The sequence below is a fragment of the Aquarana catesbeiana genome, linkage group LG02, assembly GCF_042186555.1.
Source record: "Aquarana catesbeiana isolate 2022-GZ linkage group LG02, ASM4218655v1, whole genome shotgun sequence".
NCBI classification, from domain to species: domain Eukaryota; kingdom Metazoa; phylum Chordata; class Amphibia; order Anura; family Ranidae; genus Aquarana; species Aquarana catesbeiana.
Window position 1 is genome coordinate 59,050,452 of NC_133325.1, and position 26,497 is coordinate 59,076,948.

The 26,497-nt window shown below is 43.8% G+C and overlaps 1 protein-coding gene across 1 annotated transcript; it reads right to left on the reverse strand.

The window, feature by feature from the left end:
• CTSC (cathepsin C) lies at positions 1-25,271 on the reverse strand. Its single transcript, XM_073612963.1, has 7 exons — positions 25,044-25,271; positions 16,480-16,625; positions 14,718-14,881; positions 10,368-10,514; positions 8,665-8,777; positions 5,485-5,616; positions 1-3,692 (listed from the first exon to the last, which is right to left on the reverse strand). The coding sequence occupies exons 1-7, from the start codon at positions 25,213-25,215 to the stop codon at positions 3,190-3,192; spliced, it is 1,377 nt and encodes a 458-aa protein (XP_073469064.1). The 5' UTR covers positions 25,216-25,271; the 3' UTR covers positions 1-3,189.
• Positions 25,272-26,497: the final 1,226 nt, after the last annotated feature.

The window sequence follows — 26,497 nt, forward strand, 5'->3', positions numbered from 1 at the left end:
TGGTATTAAAAAGTATTTTATTGTGCATCCATTTTTTTTATAAAATCCCTGATTAAAGCTCATTAAAGGCACATAGAAAAATCCCTTTAAAAAAGGAGAAGACACTGTTGTATAAGAAATCTCAAGGTTCGGGTAATATGAAGGGAGGTTTACATACTTCAAAAAAGATCTGTAGGTTGTCATATCCTGAAGTCATTTACAGGTCAAGTCAAATGAATATGAAAAAAAATATCCCATTCACAACCCATTCCAAAGCTACACTTTATTTTAACATACTAAAAACAAAATCAAAGAAAAAAAAAAAAAAAAAAAAAAAACACACAAAAAGGTTACTTAATAAAATCAATACGGCACAGATGTACTGCAAACATCCAGCTATCATAGGTAAACCACACCTGAGCAACTTAACAGTTCAAAACTAACATTTAATTGTTCGGAAATCTAGGGAAAAGGCAAAATTTGTGTTTTTGTTCCCACCGATTGGGGAAAGGGTAGATACTCTTTTTTTTATTGGAAGATTTTCCCTCACTTCCTGTTCTGGTGACACCCTCGGAGACTATTTTCCCCACTGGTGACCTAGTCACCGACTTGCTGTCAGATTCTCAGAAGCAAAATATGAACAAACTCCAAACAAGCAGCATTAAAAACCTGGCTTACAATGCCCGGCATGTCACCAGGACAGAGGTTTGGCTCCCAACAGCTTTGCCTTGAGTTCCATGACATTAAAATTAATGTACTGAAAAGGACATTAAAATGACTATCAAAAAAATACTCCGCTCCAGTCTGTTCCGAGGACCAGTCATCTATTCAATGGATGCCACCATCTTGTCTCACAGCAGAGGACAGAAGCCAGGTTGTCATTGCAACCCACATATCAAAAGACATGTCATTCCCATGACAGTCACATGTCTACTCCTGCATATGGAGGCGGCCCAGGGGAGAGAATGAAGAGGGCTTAGCTGATGACTTTTGGAAAGGTCGTCATTTGAATATCAGTCTGCTACAACTACATGCTTCAGAAGGTGGTTTGTTTAAAAACAGCTGATGGAGTGGATTATGCAATTAAAGTAATAAAACCAGAATGACAGGCAAGCAAGCAGCAATTGCAGAACGAAGTCAGCATCAGCAGCCTCCACGTTGGTCTTCAGAAAGGGTTACAAAATTTTACTACATGTTGACGAACAATTTTCCCTGTGCAGCTCTACCCCAAATGATCAGTTTAAGACAGAAGTAAACCCATCGATTTAACAGTTTCAAAAGTTACATTTCTGGCACGTGGCAGGAATGTAACTGTCACATTGGCTGTGCTCCCAACCAAAACTGTCAAACCATCAAATGGCTGGTGTCATAACCAACCACATGTGCAGCATCATGGCAGCTGAAGATGAGGCCAAGATGGCAGCTTTCTTGGCTAAAAATGATAGGAGCGTTTACTTCCAATTTAAATGGGGGGTGGTTATCCCTGTTGAGGGTACATTGGGCTTCAGATGTCTGAAGGAAACGCCATATAGGCACTGCAACTAGGTCACCTTAGTCCCCCCTATACTGCATAGATAAAACCTTAGTTGATATGGTCATCCTTTCTTCAGTCACCATAAACTACACCCTGATTTAGGCTGCATTCTATCACTGGACAAAGCTCAAGCCTAGAGTTGTGTATATAGATCAGCAATTAGGATTGTCAGCACTCTCCCCCCATTCACATTATAAAGGAAGCTAATGCCATTACCTGCCTGAAAATACTAGTTCCCTGGTCATGGTGTTGATCTCTAGGTATAATAAAGTTTTTTTAAATACAGTATTTTGTCCCACAAGGGACAGTATGTGTAGTACTTTGCCCTCTTACTTGCTGAGTAAGGCTAGTTACATGGTCAGACATGATGTCCCCCTCCCCACAGCTTTCAGTCAATGCAGCTAGCAAGAAAAACCACTGCATTGATCGCTGGTGCTCCAACTCCAAGCACTTTCCCCAAGACAAGCACCAGCAAGAGGAATGCTGAAGACAGGAAATTGACACGCCCCCTCCCTGCATTCCGCTTGCCAGTGCTGGTCTGTGGCAAGTGCTTGGAGCCAAATATAAAAGCCAGCTATCAATGCACCCATCTCCTTGCTAGCTGCATTGTGGCCTTTTGTATTCTGTGCCAACTGCATAGCTAGCCTTACACAGCACCTAGGAAGATGAGACAAAGTACTACATAGACTGTACCTTGTCCTCTGGTAAACAGAATACGATTAAAAAAAAAAAAAAAAAAAAATCCCTAAAAACCTCAAGGGTCGCTTCTCCAAAAACACCATGAAAGTGAAGCAAGAGTTCCAAATCTACAAAAACTATCTTGGTATGAATTCTTCTGGAGCAGCACAACAAATTAGGCAAGTAGCATTTTCAGAAGCAGATGTCAGCTATGGCAGCCACCTTCTAAGAGGTTTACTTTAAAAGGGCAACTCCACTGCAAAAAAAAAAAAAAAAAAATTGTGCCCACCTTATTTAGGTTGTGTAGGTAGACAAAACCCTCACATGTAATGTCACTGTAGCACAAATCAATGGTCATCACAAAATCAATGGTCAATGGCAAAAAGGGGAACTCAGTTATATGCATGGGTTTCTTAGGGTGCTAAGGCTTTAACTGACATGAAAAATTTTTTTTTACAGCAAACCTGTACCCTGTTTGAAAGTAAAATCCCTGCCCAACACTAAGGCTACGCTGGCAATTAAATCTTTTTGCAGCAGAGAGAATTACTTGTTGGCAGTCTCCTGTGCAGTACATGGAAAGTCATGCCAATGAGGTCAACAGGTAACTCTCCATAGCAAGAGATTTAATAACAAAATGTAGGCCTAGACTAAGAGCAATCACTACGTGACGCCTGCCATTTTCTTTATTTGCCCCAAAAAACAAACAACCCCTTCTGATTTTGTTTCAATTGTTACTGGAGTTTGACTTTTGACTAGCCAAGCCCCTCCATTCTGCCATCAAATGAGACACTGGCTCAGTTAGGCCATGCTCATTGGAATTTGGGGGGGCAGCTGGTGGAGTTTAGCAATGAAGTCAGAAGGGTCAAGGAAACTAAAAATCAGAGGAGGCCAGAATAAGCTATATTGGCTAATAAAGAGGGAATACAGGCATCTTGTGGCCTTTGCTCTTAGACAGGACTTAAGAGCCTAAAATGGAATACAACTTCAATAATAGCATGTTACAGTTTAGCAATAGGACTTGCTGACACTGCTATGCTTTCAATTGCGCATTCATTTGTTCCTCTGCGGATTCTGAAGAACCCCTTCTCTCCCCAGGACTCCCCCCAGCTGTTCTTCACAATCCAGTACTTCTCTCCAGTTGTTGAATCGGCACCATACCCAACCAATAGAACAGCATGGTTGGTCAGCTGGAAGGGGTTGAATTTATCCTGCAGTCCAGTGTGGTGGTAGATCCCGCCTCTGTAGCCCATAAAGTCATCATAGACTTCAAAAGCTACAGCCAAAGGCCCCCCAAGAATCAGTTCAAATTTCATGTAAGCCTCATTGCAGCCACCGTAGAAGCCTCCGACGTAGTGGTACTCCGCTGTGTAATACCGATAGGCGTCACCTTTCAGAGTGCAGGGTGAATCTCCGCCGGTGTATGGGAAGTCTGCCTCTTCTACAATGCCAAAATCCTGAGCATATTTTCCAGCGATAAGATAAGGAAAGCCTCCATCGCAACCTTAAAATAGAAAAGTTTGTTAAAAATTAAAAAAGGTCTTGCTTGAAGAATAAAATTATTTTTATTATTATTTTTATTAGGAATCCTTCAGTGCTGCCAGCTATAACCTTCAACACCACATAGATCATGAAGAGCAACAAGACAAAGTCCTTCACAGATTGCCAAACAAATAGCCATATTTTGGCAAATAAAAGGTCAATTTTACTGTTTAGACCCCTGAGTTAATTCATACCTTTCACATACTGAACTGCTGAGAAAAGGCCCTGCATTTTTAATTTCAAAATCTATCCACACTAGCCCTTCTACCATATGATCACATTCAGGCCTAAAGGCTGGCTACTCAATACTGCATTGTGAACAGCAGGGGCGTGCATCATGTTTTCCTCCATTCCCAGGTATTTCTTCAGGACCAGCGAGACATGGTAACAAGTGGAAGATCCCTACTATAAAGTGATTGTTACTGTAGTAATCTATGCAAAGTACAGGTTCTCTTTAACCCTTTCGGGAAAGCTAAATACCTGAGGTTTCCCCAGGCTTCCCGATCAATGATTGACAATTGTCTGTCTGAACATATGTTAAGGAGATCTTGTCCTACCCGCTACTGACCATTACAAATGACCAGGAGCTGTCAGAGTGGTCACAGTGTGGGGATATGTGCAATTCAGGGCACATATCCCAATGCAATGCTGGCCATACAAATATGTAGCAGCATAGCATAAAGGCCACCAGTATGCTGGCACATAATATGGCTGGCCTTTAGAAACCAATAAAAGAATTGCCTGCAGCAACCAGATTTCTACCGTCATCTCCACACGGTAAATTTAGAGCACAACTCCCGCCCAAACATTAGTTTGTCAGACCACCATTGAGTTTTTTTTTTTTTAGTTTTTTTATTGTTGACCTTTAAATTTCCTTACTTCCTGCATGTTTACAGAGGGAGAGGGAGACAGAAGATGACCCACCCCCCCCACTTCTAGGACAAGACGTCTTGCAGTCAGAATGCTTTGACCCCTGCCTCGCCACATCATCCAATCAGAGAACGCTTTGCATTCAGGGGATGCAAAGCATTCTCTGAATGGTGCCCGTGCCGAGTGTCTGACTTCCTACATTCATTATGCATCTGGCTGGATGCTCAGCACAGAACCCGGAAGCAAACAGATCACTATTGTAGCGGTGTGTACTTATGGGATTTCCAGCTTCCAGGAGCATCGGCCAGATACGGCCTATACTTGAGAAAATGCCTAGGTTTTTTTTGTAGGTCACCAGTACGTGAGGAGTCTTGAGCAGCATTTGTATTTGCATTACATTTGTAAGGTGACCCAACACTAGGACTTCCTCCCCGGGTTCCACTGAACTTGCCTCCTGCAAACCTGCACTAGCTTACTACTCCACGGGTCCAGGGATTTGAAATCCCCACCGCTTTATCATCTCTCTGTACTGGGCAGCCAGTACAGACCAAAATGGTCCTAACTGGTCAGCACCATCACCATGAACAGCACTGACCAATCAGAATCTGTCTAGCCCACCCTTTTAGCACTGCAAGGAGCGAAAGCCATGGGAATTTAAAATCCTTGAACCAGCATGCCAGTGCAGGATCAGGAGAGGACAATACAACAGTACTGGGGGGAGACAGTGTTGGGTCACCTTTTTTTACAAAAAAAAAAAAAAAATATCTGAACGGTGACACTTGAAAGGTTTCACGTATAAAAATTCTCCAAGGCTAAGTCAAGCATCTCAGGTGGCACCATTGTCACCTAGACTGCTGCAGAGAACAGAAAACAAGCTGGATTACCTTGAGAGTAATTACTGCAGGACACCACCTGCTGGGGGCTCAGAACGGGTTTTTGCTGTAGTCTGCTCATGACACGGATTCTAGATTCCAACATTCCCATCGTAGCAAAGGCGTAACAGCTTCCACAGGACCCTGGAGACAACACACAAAATTATAAATCCTCCAGAGTATCCAAACACTGCAACATTCATTTATTCATTGACAACACAGGCACACGCTAAACATAGTAAAAATAAAGACAGTGTTAACCCAAACAATGAACGCATTTGCTTCCTTTTGGGTCTTAAATATATCATTCACTTTTTTATATCAGTACTGTTTACAGTCAAACAAGATTATTAATTCTGCCCAGATCACTTCTGTGAACTACACACCATGGGAGGGGGGGGGGGGGGGGCTAAAAGTAGAGTTCCAGACAAAAAAAAAAAAAAAAAAAAAAAAAAAAAAAAACCACAAAAAAACAAAACCAAAAAAAGTAACTCTTCCGCGTTGTATTCAAAGCGGGGGGGGGGTTAGATACACTTTCCCCAAAGTTGGAATAGCTGGAGGCGCTGATTAAAATGGCAGGTAGGATGAAGTAAAAATCACACTTCTGGAGTAGGCAGGATTGAGCTTTACATTAGTGTAACTAAATTAAGGCGGCGCTCCACCTAAAAAGGGAAGTTCCACTTTAAAGCCTCCTCCCCCGCTCCTTTCAGCAATGGCACTTTTGAGGAGAGGGGGGGGAAATTGGCTGTTTATTAAAACAATTATTGCACAGGCAGAAATAAATGAACAAAAATCAAAGGAGGTGAATGTAAGCTGCTGGCAACATCCCAGCAGGACAACTTGTGATAAAGCCAAATAAATAAATTGCCACGCTAAAATCAAGGTGGTGCAAATTCTAAGGATTATAAGGAAAGGTGTCCATATACAAATTAGAGGTCGACTGATATATCGGCCGATATTTGGTGTTTTTTTCTTAAACGGCATCTGCCGATTGTGCTGATAAAAAAGCCCGATATAACTCAGCGCGACTTGCAAATGACTTCTGAAGTCAATACAAGTTGCCTGTATTCTACTTCTCCCCTCTCTGGGCAGCCTGCCAAATCTGATAAAAAGAACCTGAATTGATGCAATGTTTACACTTATGAATGAACTGAGCTCTGTGTGTAGAAGCTCTCAGTTTAATCATTTAAAGACTAAATCTTTTTTGACACTTGTTGCTTACAAGTGAAAATCCTGTATTTTCTGCTAGAAAATCACTTCGAACCCCCAAACATTATATATATTTTTTTTTTTAGCAGAGACCCTAGGGAATAAAATAGCGGTTGTTGCAATATTTTATGTCACACGGTATTTGCGCAGCGGTCTTTCAAACGCAATTTAAAAAAAAAAAAAAAAAAACACTAATAAATTTAAAAAAAAATCTAAGCAGTAAAGTTAGCCCATTTTTTTTCGTCCAAAAGTTTTGATTACCTGTTTGTGTATTTATTTTTAATCTAAATTATACATACAAGTGAACTGATTGGAGGTTTGTTTTGTTTAATAAATGTTTAAATGTAAAAGATTTTCTGTATCACTTTAGGTTGCTTTCACACTGCAGCGGGCATGCATTGACGGTAAAACGCTGCTAGTTTTAGCGGCGCTTTACCGTCATTTTAGCAACGCTATTCGGCTGCTAGCGGGGAGCTTATAACCCAGCTAGCAGCCGAGGAAGGGGTTAAATGCGCCCCTAAAGCACCGCTGCCGAAACGCTTTGCAGGTGCTTTGGCAGCGGTGCGCATTCATTTCAATGTGCAGGAGTGGTGGAGCAGCGATATACACCGCTCCAAAGATGCTGCTTGCAGGACTTTTTTTTTTAACATCCTGCCAGCGCATTGCCTCAGTATGAAAGCACTCGGGCTTTCACACTGAGACTGCAGGGGAGCTGTTTTACAGGCACTATTTTTAGCTCAAAAGCGCCTGAAAAACGCCCCAGTGAGAAAGGGGTCCAACTGTTAGATTTTAGGAGATGAAGTAAAAAACAAACCAAACAAACCAAACAAACCAAACAAACCAAACAAACGGCATCACATATCGGCCACCGAGATTTCTAAATATCGGCATCGGCCAGAGAAAAACCCATATCGGTTGACCTCTAATACAAATGCAGCTCATGTTCTCCAAAAAAGAAAAAAAAATATGATTGTGAACAAAGTTTCCTGTTAAGTGTCCAATATAAGTGAGCAGGTAATACGTGAGATCACCCAAGTGCACCTCCACCGTAGATCAGATAAAATGCTTCCTTACCAGAAACCTAGACTCCAATAGAGTCTAAATATGGGTGGTACATACAGAAGATCTAATAGATTCCCCTCTAGGCTGAAGGGGATGGGGTCATGGCTGATGGTAAAAATCGTTCTGATCACAACTACATACATTTCGAAGAGAAAACCCAACTTCTTGTCTAAAGGTTTGGACAGCGTGCCTACTATCAGGAAAAGGCCCTATTTTGATTTGCTGCCTGCCTCAATCTCTTGGACAGGTGCTCTTCCCCTGCCCCTTCTTCAGCTTCAAGGGAAGCTGCAGCAATGCAGGCAGAAAAACACTTACCTACATTCCTGGCAACGTACGCATGTAATATTTTTTTAAATCAGAATAAAGTTTAACAACTTTTTAAAAGTACAATAAAACCATGCACATTCCAAAAGTATTACATTTATACAATACCTTTGCAGAATACAAAGTAGAATAATGTTCTTGTACATAGCCAAAGCATGATAAAAAAAAAAAAAAATTGAACCCAAGATGTCAGTTGCTATATCTCACAGTGTAGGCATCCCTATTTATGGGATAGGAAGACACTCACCTCTCTTCCCCAGTACTTTAAACGCACTCCAAGGGTGAGGACACACTGAGCGGTTGAGTTCCCATGTTAAATCAATAGTCTAGCAAGAATTAGGCCTAAGAGCCAAGCCAGGGGTAGCTAGCCGCACATAATGTTTAAGGTTAGTACATACACTTGAATGTCTTTGTGATAGTTTCCAAAAATGGCTTTGGCTGGATTTTAAACACATACACAAAAACATACACAAACGTTGCCCACAAACCGGAATAAGTGTTAGACTAAAAAAAAGGCAATTTCTCTGGTAACGTGAAGAGATATCTGCATTCACGTATGCTGCCTAGCATTTGTGTGAACTATATCTTCTTAAATACCTTGATTTCTGACAGGGCTGACAAAGTTGTATCCTCCAACATTCCTCCAATCCCAGGCATCTGGCAGGCCGTGGTATTTCTCATCGGTGGGCATCGGAGCTGGAGGTGGTATGCTGCAAGATTGGTAAAGAACTGTATTAACTTCACACTTTTCATACTGCAAAAAGTGGGAGAGCTTTAAGAATATATTAGAGGCATCAGACAGTGCATTACAATGGGCAGCAAATATAAGCCAAACCTGGGCGGCTAAACTCGAGCGTAAAAAGGCACATTAAAAAGAAAAAATTACCTTTATGAAAAATAAATAAAAAAAATAGAAGGCTGAGGGATCACCATCAGAAGGCTAACACTACAAGAAATGTAATAAGAAAAAGGTAAGCGTGCAATCAGAGCAGCGAAAAGAGACCACTAAAGACAACGGAGCAGAGTAAAAAGAATCCCCACTTTTTGTTTAAACTATATTATTGGAAAAAAAAAAAAAAAAAAAAAAAAAAAAAAAAAAGGCAAAGCCAGAGCATATTGGCCCCATAAAGGACAGTCAGGGAAAAGGCAATAATATTCAATACATTTTTCTATATGGTTTTTACAAAAGGAAAACTAGGGGTATAATAGATCATAGTATGAACAGAGCATGGAATGTTCCTGTACATCTAACAGAAGCTTAGGTGGACCACATGGATTACACCAGAGAGTCCTCAAAAGAACTTAGCCAGGCCATTGCTAGACCATTAATCTTAATCTATTAGGGACAGCTTACTGACCGGTATTGTACCAGACGACTGGGGGAGGGGGCGACTACTGCTGTACCAATATAATAAAAAAAAAAAAAAAAAAAAAAAAAAACACACACACACACACACACACACACACACACACACACACACACACACACTTGAAATCCATGCATCTGGCACCCTGCTTGTAGATTAGGGGTCTGGCGCAAGAAAAAAGGGGGCGGAGCCCCTTATGGACGTGCTGCCACTGTTGGGGACTAAACCAGTAATTTGCTAAAAAGGCAAAAAGTCCCAGAAAGAAGAGGGAAAAAAACCCACCACAATTTGTAGCAGTTCTGGGTCAGGGGGTTGCTTGGCCACTGGCAAGGTTGCACTTGTATTTTACACTTAGCATCCCTCTCCTGTAGACGGAACTATAACCCAACTGTGAAAATCAAAATATTTGATGTGTCCTTTAACACATGGAAAAAAATTTTTTTGTTATTTGTGTGTCCTTTCACAAGCGAGGGCATGACACTTCTGCTGTAAACACAATGCGTCGATGCGTTTGAGCTCTGCCATGTAGTGGTAGCAGGATCAGAAACCCAGAAACTGTTGGTGCTGGACCACAGAGGTCACTGACAGCTAGCATTCAAAATACAGATAGCATTCAGGAGCTACCAGAGATGCAGAGTCTGGGTGACATTTTAAAAACCGGTGCTGGGAAAAAAATAGCTGCTCTCCTGTTGTGTTAAAGTGGCACCTGGGACCTCTTTCCGCAAATAAAAGTTGAAGCAGTTATTTGGTAATTGACTGAGAACAAGCATGAAGCAAAGTCAAAAGCACTGAAGCCAGTAATTTTTTTTCTTGGAGACAAAATTATACGTAAACCATTATTGCACTGGTGGCCATCTATGGACACTTTTATAACATGCTAATGCCATCAGCATTCTCGCACGAAAAAAAAAAAAATAAATAAAATTTGAATACCTTGGGATTCTGGATTTACGACCACCAGCTCTTTTGAGGAGATCCTCCATTGACATGCCTTCATATTCAGGATACACGGTTGCAGTCCATGATTTCTGAACAGAGTTTATTTGTTCTACAAATGCAGGGTTGCTTCTGTAGGGGATGCTAGACAATATGGAAAGGTAAGAGAAAATGGAATAAACTAGATGTACGAAAGTCTGTCTTATATCTAGAAACATAAAATGTGGTTTTAAAGTCAAAAGGTTTTTTTTTTTTTAATCTATGCATTAAGATTAAAAAAAATTAAAAAAAAAAAAAATATTGCAGCAGCGCCCCCCCCATATACCTACCTGAGCCTCTTCTTGATCCTGCAATGTTGCACGAGAGGCTCAGCTGCCTGGGACTCTCCCCCCTCATTGGCTGAGACCGCAGCAGGGCACCATTGGCTCCCGCCAAAGTCAGTGAGCCAGTAAAGATGGGGCAGGGCTGAGCTGCGGCTCCATGTCTGAATGAACATACAAAAGTAAAGGCTCGGCTCAGGTGCCCCATAGCAAGCGGTTTGCTGAGGGGGCACTTGGCAGAAGGGAGAGGCCAGGAGCATCAGAGCGGAACCTGAGAAGAGGGGGATCTGGGCTACTCTACAAAACCAACTGCACGAAGGTGGTAAGTAGAACAGGTTTGTTTTGTTTTTTCCTCATTTAAAAATAAGGACTTTAGTATCACTTTAAAGCTGTATTAAACATAATAAAACCATAAATGTAATATATATCAGCTTTCCACCCTTTAGATGGCAACTTATTCCCCCCCCCCCCCCCGCCAGTTTACAATTTAAAGGCAAGTTTGTCCTGTTCAACATCAGACTTCAGCTGAATTCACACTGCAAAGGAGTGCGGGAGGTCTCAGTTGCCAGCTGCGGTAGGGATTTGGTGCATCATATGGCTCTTTTGTATAAACTATTTGACGTGTACAAAACACACTTCATTCATGGCAATGTACAGCAGTGCGATGCATGCAGCATGACCATCTACTATTGTATGTCTGCGACCAGGTAAAACCCTACTGGTAGGTTTAGGGACCGGTGGTCCCAGAACAAAGAAGAAAAAAAAAAAAAAAAACCCTGAATGGAGAAATAAAATTAATAAGAGTAGCCACCAAACTTAGGCCGCAGCTTCCAAAACTCAGAAGACCAAACACATAGAAACAGGGAAAGAAGCGCTGATCCAAGAAATGATGAATAAAACTACATGAGGAGTTCCCAAATATGATTCTTTATTGCCACAAAAATCTAAGTTACTTAAAAACCAGGAAAAAAAAAAAAAAAAAAAAAAAAAGTATTCAATGAAGAATTGTTATTGGTAATAAAATGTATATTGTATCTGTAAAAACTTGCTGGAACATACACAATAACTCTGTGCAGGAGCACACAGGGGCCAGGAGTTATGGAAAGGCGACTGACTAGCCTGCAATAGGGAATTCACAGTGCCACTGGAGTGTCGGACCCTGGGGGTGTAAAAGAAAAAAGGCACCAAGTCTGAGTGTCAAATGCGGGGGACTGTTCACCAGCCCTCAGACAGACAGCTCAGATGGCCAGGGCATAGAACAAGAGGGACCAGCCTAGCAGCTTTAGTATCCTCCAGAGAAGAGCGGCAACACAGATGGCTGGAGGGAGCGGAGAAAGCCTCTCGCGGCTCAACTTCCGGGTTTAATGACTGCAGTCACCTGACCAGCCGCATCGCACCTCCAAGCTGAAAACGGCTTTAGCGTTCTACCAGCAGGCTCCATGGACGTTCCCACAGTTGGAGAGCAGGGAGAGGAAGGGACTAAACGTGGATGCCAGGATCTTGAACAGTGTAGAGCAGGGGTGTCAAACGCAAATTCACCAGGGGCCGCATCAGCAGTTTGGTTGCCCTCAAAGGGCCGGTCTTATCTGCACTCCACCATAGTGTTCAGTCTGAGCATTCTACAATAACGTTTCCTTGCGCTGCATAGAGTGCAGAGTTCAGGAGTGCGCTGCATAGAGAGCGCAGGGTTCAGGAGAGAAAAACCTGACATCTGTGCTCTTCTTCCTACCTGACCCAGGCTGCAGCCTGCTGGATAAAAAAAAAAAAAACAGCCGTCGGATCCCTCAGGAACCTCGGACACGAACAGCAATGCCGGTAGGACCGCGCATGCGCTCAGCTCACAAACAGCTGGCGCTGCTAGAGGGACGGAGGAGAGGGAGCAGGAGATGTTCCCTTGGAGAACAAACAGCCAGCCGCGCATGCACTCACAAGGAGCCGGCACCACTGGCGTGATGGAGGAGGTTTACTCTTGTTGCCTGGGAGATCTGCCGGTGAGAAAACTAGACAGCAGCGACAAAAAGGTGGCAGACAGGGGCCACATGACAAGGCCTGCCGGGCCGTATTTGGCCCACGGGCCGTGTGTTTGCCACCTATGGTGTATAGACTACATTTTGGGGATTAACTCCTTCCTCAGGTCACATGTCATTCATATTTAGGAACTCTCGTGGTTTATTCATTTCTTGGATCAGCGCTTCTTCCCCTGTTTCTACCATAAAAATTGATAAGCCAACTGTAAAAGTATATCTAAAGGTCTTAGATTTCCTAGGTTTGGATGAAAAAAGCAAGGTTAGAAGCTTTTTTTTTTAACTGCCATCTTGTTCCCGCTGGAGGGGGACCACTCATTCCTGGTATGGTAACAGCTGACTAAGGGGGCTAAGAGGGCATTTCTCTACTTTGAGATTTCTTTTTTACATCTGTCAGAAAGCGAAAGGAAATCTTGTGAACAGGACACAAGAAAAAAAAAAAAAAAAAAGACAAACCTCACAGGAGATGGGTGGTTGAACATCTATTTTATGTAAATGTTTCTAGTTTAATTCTTTGTTCATATAACCAGGTGCAATATCTACATCCACTGCTTTCTACACATATTGAGGATTGTTCTAGGGCCTTTCTTCTGGTTACACGTCTCATGTTCAAGATTCCCTTCACTGAGCTGCTGCTAAGTTTACAGTTACCAAGATTGCCACTTGGCAGCAAGATCAGTGCTCCTCTGAGGGTCACATGTTCACCCACCTCTGGTTGGCTACTTCATCCAGTGGCTACCAAACCATGTCAGTCGGCATGGACTGGTGTGTTGGCATACAAACCAGGTGGAAAGGAGGCACGGCTAGAGTTTTGGCACCAGCAGGGAACATTTAAACTTGCAGTGCATGTTGAATAAGGGGTTCTTGCCTGAAACATTGATTAGTGTGTTGCTAAGGCCATTTTGCTGATTTTAATAGGATAGATATGTAAATGGTTAAATTTTAGACCATATATTATTTAGATGTGAAGATTCTGCTACTGATATGCTAATGAACCTGTTGGACTGGTCTATGAAGCTCAGGACAGGAAAGAACGCTAGAGGTGAGGTGAAGGGGGGGGCAGCTTGAGAAGAGGATTTGGACAACCATGTGCTCAAAACAAAAAGGAGCACTGGGAATAGTTGATTGCAGGACTTCAGAGAAGTACCTGGAAGATCCTGGTAGATGACTCCGTGATAAAGAAAGACTGAAAATAGGAACTTTACCTGGGGATGACATTAAATCTACAACCTAAGTAATGTTTAGTGTACACCTCTTGCATACATTATCCATGCTAATTTGCTGGGAAAGATAGATAGCTTGTGTATATTGTATGGTGTGAATGGTTTTTCCCACTGTTGTACATGCAGCGTTTGTTTATTAAATCAATACACTACAGAGGTTTCTAGGCTCTTTGGGTTTACTGCAAAGGACCTTCTTAGATGCAAAGCAAAACAGTTACTTCCACCTCCACCTGCCTTCAGGTGCCCACTTTCCATTGAGCTACTTGACATTATAAAGACTGTGCACATATGGTCTCCCCATCATGCTACCCAATTACAATATATATTGTCAATGTACATTTTCTATGCCATTAAACGTATGCACGTAATTAAACAAGGTTTGGTGTGCTGACTTTTATTTGCCTTTTATAGTTATATTGTGGGCATTTGCAAGGAAACTACTATTCTTAGGTCAAGCACCTACTTTCATGAATTATTGTGGCTTATTTACCTAGAATTTGATTAGGGGAAGCTTTATGTGAATTGTCATAACATTCTCATCTTCGTAGGCATATGGTGACGGGTTTCTTAGATAGGTGTACTATAAATACCATTTAATGCTTATTTGTGCAAAATATGAACTAAGTCTAATAACTTCAAGCTGCTGACCCTGAACATTAAGATGTTATGTTAAAGCTTAACACATGAAACGGTTACCTTTCAACCCTCTTCTGGGATGAAGGTCCATTTAAAGCCAAACAAGCCAGTAAAAACCTTAAGCGTATATATAATGGAACTTACTGTCCTGCTCCGAGCTGGAAGGGTGCTGGATTCAGTTTCTTCCCAGAAGCACCACTTATTTTCTTCCCAACAAAACAAGCCCAGTTGCGGCCCAGAACATCATGTACCCAGCCGGGGAACGTATCATGGCAGAAACTAGTGACGTTGGAGCCATGCTGTTCATACTGGAAGGAAACACATTTTGAATGCATATTTACAGCAAGTTTTCACAAAGTGCAGTAGCAGGAAGTACAATTGGTGGCACCCACACCAGTCTCTGCAAGTCATTTGGCTAACTGCAAATACTGAGGAGAACAGCTGCAGAAAGGAGACATCTGCTGAGACGCCATAGCCAACATCTTATAGGACATCACTGCTAGCCAATTTGGAACAAGCTCTTGGAACACTGCACTTGCCTTAGTTAAGGCGGCTAGTCAAGCCGAGTTCCTGGAGAGGCAGGGATGAGTGGGTTATTTTTCATGCGTTTTAAAACTTCATCCTAGGCCAGTGTAAACATTGCTTTGGTTACATTCGGCTTGTCAGTCTGCACTGTAGAGTGTGGACAGCAATATCTGCAGGCCATGACTAAAAACAAGGATCTGCTTAAAGCCGAGTTCCACCCAAAAGTGGAACTTTCGCTCATTGTACTCCTCCCCCCCCCCCCTCCGGGGTCACATTTGGCACCCTGGGGGGGGATGACAGGATACCTGTCTAATACAGGTATCCTATTCCCACTTCTGGGAGCCTCAGCCGCAGGTATTGACGTCACCGCCCGGGCTTCCACCTTTCCCGGTCACCAGGCCAGTAGGAGAGGAGCAGAGCCTCATGCATGCGCGGTAGGGTTCCCTGAGTGAAGCCATAAGGCTTCACTGCTCGGTTCCCTTACTCCCAATGGAGGCAGCATGCACTCGACAGCTAATGGAAACATCTGCAGTGCCAACATCGCTGGACTCCAGGACAGGCAAGTGTCCAATTATTAAAAGTCATCAGCTGCAGTATGTGCAGCTACTGGCTTTTAATTTTTGCAACAGTAGACGGACCTCCGCTTTAAGGCCTAATGCCATAAAATATTCTAGAATGATCTGCATGCCACTTTAAAAAGGTGTTGTAAACCCTCAAGGTTTTTCACTCTAATGCATGCTATGCATTAAAGGTGAAAAACATTCTGTACTGCAGCTGCCCCCCCCCCCCCCCCCCTTTTTTTTTCTTACCTGAACCCGACCGTTTCAGCAAGGTGCACGAGCCCAGCGACTCCAGCTGCTGTCTCAGGTCCTCACTGGATAGATTAATAGCAGCAGAAGCCATTGGCTCCCGCTGCTGGCAATCAAATCCAGTGACACAGGAACTGGGCAGAGTGCTGCTATGTGTCAATGAACGCAGCAGGTCTCAGGAGCGTGCCAGCACAGGTGCCCCCATGGAAAGTGGCTCTTCGAGAGGGCACCCAATGGAGAAAAGGAGGATCAGGGCCGCTCTGTGCAAAACCCTTGCACAGAGCAGGCAAGTATAACTTTTTTTTTTTTAAACAAAGGAGGGAACCTTTACAGTGACTTTAAGGTAAGATTCACACATGTGCAACCCGCATTCTACAGGTAGGGCAGACGTTCAATAGGCTGCCCTACCTGCAAAAACGCAAGTACAGCCTTCAAAAATGTGTTAAATGCACCTAGGAGCCCTCTAACGTTTACCTGAAGTGTGTGCATGCAAGGTTCACAAGCAAATACAGCCAGTTAATGCATTTACATCCTACAAACCAGGGGGATAGAATGCAACTAAAAATACCTACCTTAAAAAAGGCAAACCACTTCATGTTATTTATTACGACCTCAAACCCTTGATTGTAGATAATGGTAACAAATCCCACATTTCCAAGGTCATCCTCGGCAACATCCAGCTCTTTAATAGTAACGGTTACTTTCTTTTCAGATGGACCTGAGAACAGGGAAACAGTACACATCAATATCCATGAATATTATTGCCATGTGGCTGCCATTGTAGAAAAGACTAACAGAAGAGGATTTCTCCCAAAAGAAGAATCAGCACAAGAGACTCATTTTAAGTTATGTCCCATGTGCTGATTATGGTTTTTGAGTTTAGGTAAAATTAGGGAAAGCCATGGGCGATTTGTTTTTTTTTCCCCACCACAGGTGGAAAGACAAATTGATTCTCCCCCATCAACACATCTAGTGTTAATGGGGGAATCTCTCCCGCAGTGCTATTGTGGGTGCAGGGAGCCTTCCTGACTTGCAGAACAAAAAAGGATTATTGTAAGCATCTATAGCCACAAGCAGCAATTTTTTTTTTTTTTTTTTTACATAACACACAGGCTGGTTGTATTCATGTGGGACCCCCGCAGAAGTTGGAAATCTCTGTAGTCATCACTTAATAGAGATTGCCACTGTCTTCTGGGTCCCGACAAGGTGCAGCGCGGCCATTTACAGAACACAGGAGGTCGCCAGCTATGACACATACCATACGTACCAACATATGCCCAAGCTGGTCCAATGTAACCATGTAAAAAACACTGCCATACAAGAATTCAACTTTATTAATAAAGAACAGTAATCACTGACACCATGTTGTATTAGTATTGAAGTATTTCTTATCCTCAGTCCATCCCTGTAGCCAATTTTTTTTTTTTGTTCCTTATAATGGCAAGGGGGAGGGGGATACATTACAGCAGAACTTCAAAAGGGAAGTTCCGCTTTAAAAGTGTTACTAAACCCACAACAGTATAATCAGTCTGTATATGCAGTAAAGGTATAATAAGGCAGTTTAATCCAGTCTTCTCCGATCCCATCCTCCTTCCAGAGTCCCCAATATATCTCCTGATGGTACAGAGCCTTGGGGGCAAGCCGCACATGCTCAGTTTGGCATGTATTGCTATAGAGTTTTTTTGTTTTCTTGGGAGTGTGCATGTGGTCAGCACAGGGCCCATCAGCACTGCAGCCTCATAGGACAATCAGAAGAGAATCAAAACTCCTCCTACAAGCTTTAACCAGATACTGATAGAAGTCACAAGACTGCTATATACTGCTGATGGGAAAAGGGGTTATTTAGCAGTTTATAGTTACTAAAATAATTGCATTTCCATGTACTGTAGGAGACCAGATCTAGTGAATGCAGGTTCCTGGGTTTAGTAACACTACCTCATCTACCATATTCGGCATGTCTTTTTCTAGGGGGAGACTGCAGATACTTGAACATGCTACACACGTTCCACCCTAAAAATGGTGTAACATGTTCGAAGGATCAACATATCCTTTAAAGTGGTTGTAAACCCTCACAGACCACTTTTACCTACAGGTAAGCCTAGATTAAGGCTTACCTGTAGGTGCAAGAAATATCTCCTAAACCTAACATGGCTTAGGAGATATTTCCAAAAGACAGCCACCGATATCTACGGCGCACGCGCCGTAGACAACGCGCAGGCGCACTGAGCGTGCCGTTTCTAACGGCGATCATGCCGTTAGTGGTGCACGATGTCATCGCAGCGCCGGCCAATCACAGCACCGGAGCCGCGATACCCGGAAAGAAGATGGACGCTTCGTGGAAGAGGGGACAGCGGTGACATCGCAGGCTCCTGTGTCAGGTAAGTGACACATAATGGGCTACTATGCGATGCAAAGTAGCCCATTATGCTTTACCTTTACAGGGAAACAAAGGAAGTAAACCCATCAGGGTTTACTTCCTCGAAGTAGAATAAGGAATGGTAAAATCCCTTTTTTGTTGCGTCTTCCTTGGGCTGAATTGCTTCACTCTGTCCTGCGGAGATTAAAAGAAAAAAGGGAAATCCTTGCTTAGATAGTTGTCCTCATTGGACAATTCCCACCACTGTCTCACCTGGTGACAACAGTCAGAAAGCCAAAGATGGTACATTTCACATCAATGCTCAAAGTTACGCCAGGCAGCTCTTGAAATAAAAAAAATAAACAAAAAAAACAAAAAAAAAAAAAAACCCCTCTAATAGAAAAATCGAGAGGAGCAGAATTTAATACCGCCGCTTGTTTTCTGAATCCTCAACAAAAATTTTGAAATAAATATATTTTCCATGACGACACTGAGCACTCATCTTCACATGACTGGCCTCACCTTGTGACACAGACCTGTATAAACCAGGATTCAATATCAGCAAACACAAAACAAGAAGGAAGTCACTGCTATCCAAGACAAAGTGAAACCTAAAATAATCTTTAAACAGAAATGAGAGGTCATAGGATCTGAAACTTTTCTGCCAAGTCTCAGTAGAAGAGCAGAACAGAACTATATCCATTGCAGCTCAGATAACACATACAAGGTTATTTGACACCTCCTATTAAACTGGAATTCCAGGCAAAAAAAAAACAAAAAAACAAACAAACCAACATTTACTTTCTGCATCACATGAAAGTCTTATTATGCACTTGGTCCCCAAATTTTTTTTTACTGTACTGCTGATGCATAAATGGCAGACACTTTCTCATGGATGACGACACAAACTCACCCACGAGGAGGCGCCAACAAATCTGAGCAGCTCCTTCCTGGGAAGACGCAGGAACAATTTAGGTCCCCCCCCCCCATTCACACTTGAGCATTTTGTAGCTTGTAGCTCGAAGATTTTTGCTTGTTGAGCATTGAGCTATTTTTTCAATAGATAAAAAGGACAATCCGCAACTCCATTCATGCTCTTTAAAATCAGTCCAAATTTATTAATTATATCTCCAGAGAGAGAAAAGTACAGCAGAGGTAGATGCGTTTCAGCCACAGTGGCCTTGTTCACAACATTAATGTACAAAAACAGCACAAAATATATACTTGTAAAAAAAAAAATTAAAAAATAAAGACCCCCCCCCCTCATTGGTCAGAGACTTCCAATTAGACTCTTAATCCTCAAATTGATGTAAAGAGACCAGAAGGAAAGGAGGATTGAAAGTTGTTCTCTTTAACCACTTCCCACCCAGCCACTGCATATGTACGGCCGGGTGGGCGCTCTCTCCTGAGTGGATGTTCAGGAGCGTCCCTCAGAAGGAGGGGGAATCACGCGCAGTCCAGCGCAGCGATCCCGATGCGCTCGTGTCACCCAGGCACGGCGCATCTCAGATCGGCAGGAGGGCTCTGTGATTGGCCCTCCTGATCACATGACGGCCATGTCCAATCACAGCCATCATGCAAACAGAGAGCCGGTTGCTAGACGATCGGCTCTCCTCACACACTAGTTGTCTGAGAGGAGAGCGGATCGCTGCAGCCGGCTGGTGATCAGTATGAGCTGTTTTTTTACAGCTTTTTACGCACTGATCACCAGCATAGTAACACACAGTGTAAAACACAAACACGTCCCCAAAACACCACATGTCCCCGCATATGTCCCAGTAAAATCACATGTCCCAATGATTATCTACACATGTCCGTGATCAGCTGCGCACATCTGTACATGATCATTTGCGTACATCTGTCTGTGATCACATGAACCAATTATTATACACTTAATGGCATTTTTTTTACCAAAGACACATACCGAATACATTTTGGCTTAAATGCATGAAAAATATGATTTTATTGGACTTTTAAAATAGAAGAAAGAAAAATGTTGTTTTTTTTCCAAATTTCTGCTCTTTCCGCTTATATCGCAAAAAAGTTGTGAATAAATGCCACCAAAAGACAGCTCTATTTGTGCAAACAAAATGATAAAAATTCCATTTGGGTACAGCGTAGCATGACCGCGCAATTGTCGCTGAAAATGTGAGAGTGCTATAAAAGCTGAAAATTGGCCTGGGAAGGAAGGGGGCGAAAGTGCCCAGTATTGGTGTGGTTAAGAAAGCAAACCACAATATTAAAAAAAAAAAAAATTGTGTGCTAAACACATTTCAAATGCTTCACATTTCAGAGAATGCCACGCTGGGGATTTGTCTTTCAGGTTCACTGGCATCAAGCAATTGACTCCAACGCCCATGGGTGGAGATAGGGGTAGGCAACTTTTGAATAGAGAGGCGTGGTGACTTTTTAGGATTGGGGTTGAACCTCAGGTGGGACCTGGATTTACATTTACGCTAGTTATAATGTGTGTGTACGGTACACACATGAATGTGTGAATAAAAAAAAAAAAAAAATCAGAGACACAGAGACACAGAGACACAGAGACACAGAGACACAGAGACACAGAGACACAGAGACACAGAGACACAGAGACACAGAGACACAGAGACACAGAGACACAGAGACACAGAGACACAGAGACACAGAGACACAGAGACACAGAGACACAGAGACACAGAGACACATCTTTTTTTTCCTCGAACAATAGGTGCTGGAACTTAACCACGGGCCCACAATACCCCTCCCCCTACACACCCTGCAAATCATATCAAATAGTCTGTTCAGTCAAATTTCACAAAAACAGTAGGAGGGTCTTAAAGGGGCATTAAATACCAAAATTGCATTACATACAGAGTGCAGAGCTGTCACTTGTAAACATAGAAACCAGACTTCTGTGTTTACAAGTGATTGTGATGAGCAGGCACCAAAGGGTCTGAGCCAGAGGTGGTGGAACTGAGTTCCACCAAGTTCCCCCCTGAGAAAAAGCCGTGTGTGTGTATACACACACACTATATTACACACTAGTGTAAATGTAAATGCAGGTCAAATGCGATCTGGTCACATGACTCCTGGCAACTTCCTCCTGGGACAGCTGGAAAGTTGTGTTTGAGGGCGACTCCTGGCAGCTTCCACTTCTGGGACTCAGTGCCTGCACTTCTCCCAGCATGTGTGCCATATGCCAGGTGTAAAGGGAATGGGTAATATTAGCTTTAATTAGGTTACCTCTAAAAACTACAAGTGATGCACCGATCTAATGAAAGCTTGAAACCGTATTTCCTCATTGCTGGAGTTGCCCAGAGTGGTTTGGCTTTCAGGGCTCTGCCAAATTCTGAGCAGCCTGGAAGGCCACTTTCTGTGCATTCCTCATCTTGGAGGGGGGGGGGGGGGGGTGTAGAAACTCAGCTCAGTCATGAGGTTTTACCACCGAAGCCGGCAGGAGAGCCGTAGCCAGGCTGGAACCTACAGCTCCCTTCCTGGACCTTCTGCCAGCAGACACCGGCCGTCACAAGGAGACAGTTTACCTGCCCATATCAGTTTACCTTTGTGAATGTGCAATCTTTTTATATTTTGGCGTTTTACTTAGATGGTGGGGCCTTCTTTGTGCTTTTTGTTTACAGAGGCATCCAATATCCTCATCGAAGAGCTGCAGCTGTTTATATATAGTGGATTTGTCTTAACCTCACACACTGACATTAAGGCATACATGGATTATATTCCCACTCTTTGTTTGCACTAAAGGGACTTTTTATTCGTTTTTAAACCAAAGTAATAAAACGACATTACAGAGGGAACACGGGAAAACAGACTTCTGTGGTAATGCCGGTGACTGACTGCATCATGTGTGTCATTTTTATTTTTGCCCATTAAGTTGCCCTTTAAAGGGGCTTTCACAATAAGGACCCCGGAAGATGCCGACCAAACCGATTGCTACATGCAGAGAGCACACTGTCTGGAGGATGGAGTCAGAGGAAAGAGCTGTGACCATATTACCCAGAAAGCTTTGCAGTCATTTTGTAGACTTGAAGGGACTTTCCCAGTAAGGGAATTAAAAGTTGCACAACTGCTGATCGAGGAGCCGGAAGTCATCAACCAAGACTGACAAACAGATCTCTACTCCGCAAACAAGGGGAGTGTAAAGTACAGGCAGACATCATCTGATCTGATACTACACCAAGGGAATGTTGTAATGCTTAGGAGGGGGTTTTATAACACCCCCCCCCCCCCCCAACACAATAGCTCAGCAGGCAGATCCCTGTACTAACATTGGATAGTTAGTACAGCGACCGTCTCAGATCTTTTCTTCATTCAGCCCACTGAGAGAGATTAGACCCTCGTCAGGTTTTTATTGCTGTGGGTGCCCCCATTAGAGAAATTCATCCTCTCCATTTGTCCTGGTTACCATCATAAAAAGTAAAAGAAAAAATTCCCCAAATTTTGGGTTGCCCCCAGAAAAGTAACGGAGGGGGAAAACGCCCAATGGGGACTGGTGACAACCAGGGATCTGCTCACTTTGGAGGGATTTCCTCCCACTTCCTGGTTTGACTATGGGACAGGAAGTGAAGGGAACTGTCTGCAATGGGTCACATGACAAAAAAAAAAAATTATAATTATATATATATATATATATATATATATATATATATATATATATATATATATATATATATATATATATATATATATATATATATATAACCCTCCATTGCTCTATCCAAAAACGAAGGAAAAAAAAGTTTTGCTTTTAGTTCTACATTAACCATCTCCCTCCTGCCCGCCGTATAGACAAATGACAGTAGGTGGGATGCTCTCTTGTTTTGGGCCAACGTCATATGACATTGCCCAACCTTGTACCATGTCCCAAGGAGCGCGATGACGCGGCTCTTTACCCAAGCGATCAGCTGTGTCCAATCACAGGTGATTACATGTAAACAAGGAGATGCTGTTTATTGGCTCTCCTTGGAGGAGAGCCAATCAGCGGCATCTCGGTGCAGGGGAGACCTGTACAGGTAATCAGGGCCCTGATCATCAGTGCAGCCCCACCAGGGACACCAGCCCCCTGCCCACCATAAAGTTCCCATCAGTGCTGCATATTGTTGCCTCATCAGTGCAGCCTATCAGTGACCATCAGTGCCGCCTCATCAGCACACATCAGGAAGGAAAAAATAATTTACAAAATTTTCTTAGAGGAAAAACGTTCTTTTTTCCTAATTTCCGGTCTTTTTAGCAAAAAAAAATAAAAAAATCCAGTTGAGTAAGGGAGGATTATAACCCGTTAGTTTATTTTTTGCCATCTGCGTCCTGTTTAGGGGAGATTTGCCTTCACTTCCTGTCCCATAACCAAACAAAGTCCTGCAAATTAAGGGAATTCCTCAGGGATCCCCGGATCACCAGAACTAGTGTCCCCATTGGAGGATTTCCCCCTCTATTACTTTTCTGGGGACAACCCAAAATTTGGGATATTCTTTCACTTTCAATGATAATCAGGACAAATAGAGCGGGGGGGGGGGGGGGGGGGGGATCTCCTTAAAGCGGAGTTCCACCCAAAAGTGGAACTTCCGCTTTGAAGCGGAGTTCTGCCTGCAAAAAAAAAAAAAAAAAAAAATTATATTTAAAAAAGTCAACAGCTACAAATACTGCAGCTGCTGACTTTTAAAAGGAGGACACTCACCTGTCCAGGGCGCCCGCGATGTCGGCACCTGACCCCGTCCCTAGGCTCTGGGTGGAGGCGCCGGCATCTAAAGTAATGGAATCAGGAAGTGAAGCCTTGCAGCTTCACAGCCTGGTTCCGCCCTGCGGATGCGCGAGCCGCACTGCACATTGTGACTGGTCCCTGCGTGTCCCCAAAACAAGGGGGGGGGTGGGACAGACATGGCGTAGATCACCGCAGCTCTTTCACCAGAAGTGTGAGCAAATACCTGGATTAGACCGGCATCCGCTCCCCCCTGAAGGGTGCCAAATGTGACATCTCCACTCGAAAAACCAAATCCCCAAATGTCTGTCCAATGACTTGTACAGCATGCAAGCAGGCCTCGCCACCCCCACTTTCACACAGTCTGGGCTGCAGAGCTCGCACTCTATCACACACATATTACATACATACAGAGCTCACGCGCTAACACACACACGCACGCACACACAGGGCTGGGCCGCAGAGCTTGCACACTATCACACACATATACAGGGACTGGGCTGCAGAGCTTGCGCTATAACATATACACACACATACATACATACATATATATTACACACACACACACACACACACACACACACACACACACACACACACACACACACACACACACACACACACACACACACACACACACACACACACACACACACACACGGCTGGGCAGCAGAGCTCGCACTCTATCAAACACATATATACGTACAGGGCTGGGCCGCAAAACTCACGCTTTAACACACACGGCTGGGCCGCAGAGCTCGCACTCCATCACACACGGCTGGGCCGCAGAGCTCGCACTCCATCACACACACACACGGCTGGGCCGCAGAGCTCGCACTCCATCACACACACACACGGCTGGGCCGCAGAGCTCGCACTCCATCACACACACACACGGCTGGGCCGCAGAGCTCACACTCCATCACACACACACACACACGGCTGGGCCGCAGAGCTCGCACTCCATCACACACACACACACGGCTGGGCCGCAGAGCTCGCACTCCATCACACACACACACGGCTGGGCCGCAGAGCTCACACTCCATCACACACACACACGGCTGGGCCGCAGAGCTCGCACTCACCCAGATTGGAGCAGTCGATGTCGCGGCCCCTTGCCCCTCCCTTGCTGGGGCTGACATGGAACTCCCAGGTCCCCTGCAGGTCCGGGAAGGAGCAGTTGGCCGGGGTGTCGGCGGCGGCGGGCACGCTCCATGACGCCAACAACACGAACAACAGCACCGAGTACATCTCCATCCCGACTGAGTGACTGGGCGGCCGGGCAGAGGAGGGTTAAATAGGGGGGTCACATGACCCAGCGGGGGGGGGTTGGGTGGGTCACGTGGGGGGAAGTCAGGTGCTCAGGGTGAGAGCGGGCACAAGGGGCGGGGCTTAGGGGAACCACATGGGGGCGGGGCTAGCTGTGTGTGTAGAATGTGCAGCTCTGAGGGCTGAGCTGTGGTTGATTAAAACAGAACATGAAAAATAATTCTAACGAATAGATGTATTATTATTCTGATTATGTATTTAATAAATATACACTATATTACCAAAAGTATTGGGACGCCTGCCTTTGCACGCACATGAACTTTAATAGCATCCCAGTCTAATGCTGGCCATACACTATACGAAAAATCGGCCGAAAAACCGAAACTTCGTTCGTTTTTCGGCAAGTTAATGGGCACAAATCGATAATCGTTTGTGACGTTTTTGTGGAAAAAGAACGAACGGGAAGTGTGGAAAATTTCTGCCGAACGTACGATAAATTGCAAGGTTAATGTGTTTCCCGTCCGAACTGTCTGCACTAGGTATATGTAAAAAAAACGAACAAAAAATTATTTATTCATGTCCACTGAACAATTTATCGGTCATTACATGATGGCACGATCGTTTGCGGTCACGGTCGAACGTTCGTTTCTCGAAAATGTGTTCGGCCGATTTTTCGTATAGTGTATGGCCAGCATTAGTCTCCATACACACTATTCGATTTTCTGCAGATTTTTTGTCTTCAGATTTACCAAAACCATATAGTGCATACAGATTGAAACTCTTAACGTTTGACCTCATTTTACATGGTTTTGGTAAATCTGAAGACAAAAATCTGCACAAAATCTAATAGAGTGTATGGGGCCTTAGGCTTTCCCCGCATCCAAGTCACATGACAGGGGACTGTGACTGGCCCTCAATGGAGCTGCTTCACACATCTCTGTGGCGGCCGCGGAGCGAATTGCACAGGAGTCCGGTGCGTCTTTGTCTCAGTCTCAGGTCTGAATTCGGGCCTCGTCCATCCCTGAATCGGAGAACAAGGACGCACCAGACCCCTGCTGTGAGCCACATGCCAATAAAAGAGGAAGTAAACCCTGATTCCTCCCTCATGGGTTTTACTTCCTCTTTTTTCCACTGCAAAGTAAAAGCATAATGGGCTAGTATGCATCGCATACTAGCCCATTATGTTGCACTTACCTGCAAACTAAACCCGCAATGGCCCCGCTTGGCGGCCGCATCCATCTTCACCCCTCTTAATTCCAGGGCCACATGC

Excerpts from the sequence above, each read along its gene's own strand:
- CTSC (XM_073612963.1), bottom strand. The coding sequence starts at position 25,215 with ATGGAGATGTACTCGGTGCTGTTGTTCGTGTTGTTGGCGTCATGGAGC. Across the intron at positions 14,882-16,479 it reads AGTGGTTTGCCTTTTTTAAG|TATGAACAGCATGGCTCCAA; the intron begins GTAGGTATTTTT and ends GTTTCCTTCCAG. Across the intron at positions 5,617-8,664 it reads CAGCCCTGTCAGAAATCAAG|GGTCCTGTGGAAGCTGTTAC; the intron begins GTATTTAAGAAG and ends TGTTGTCTCCAG.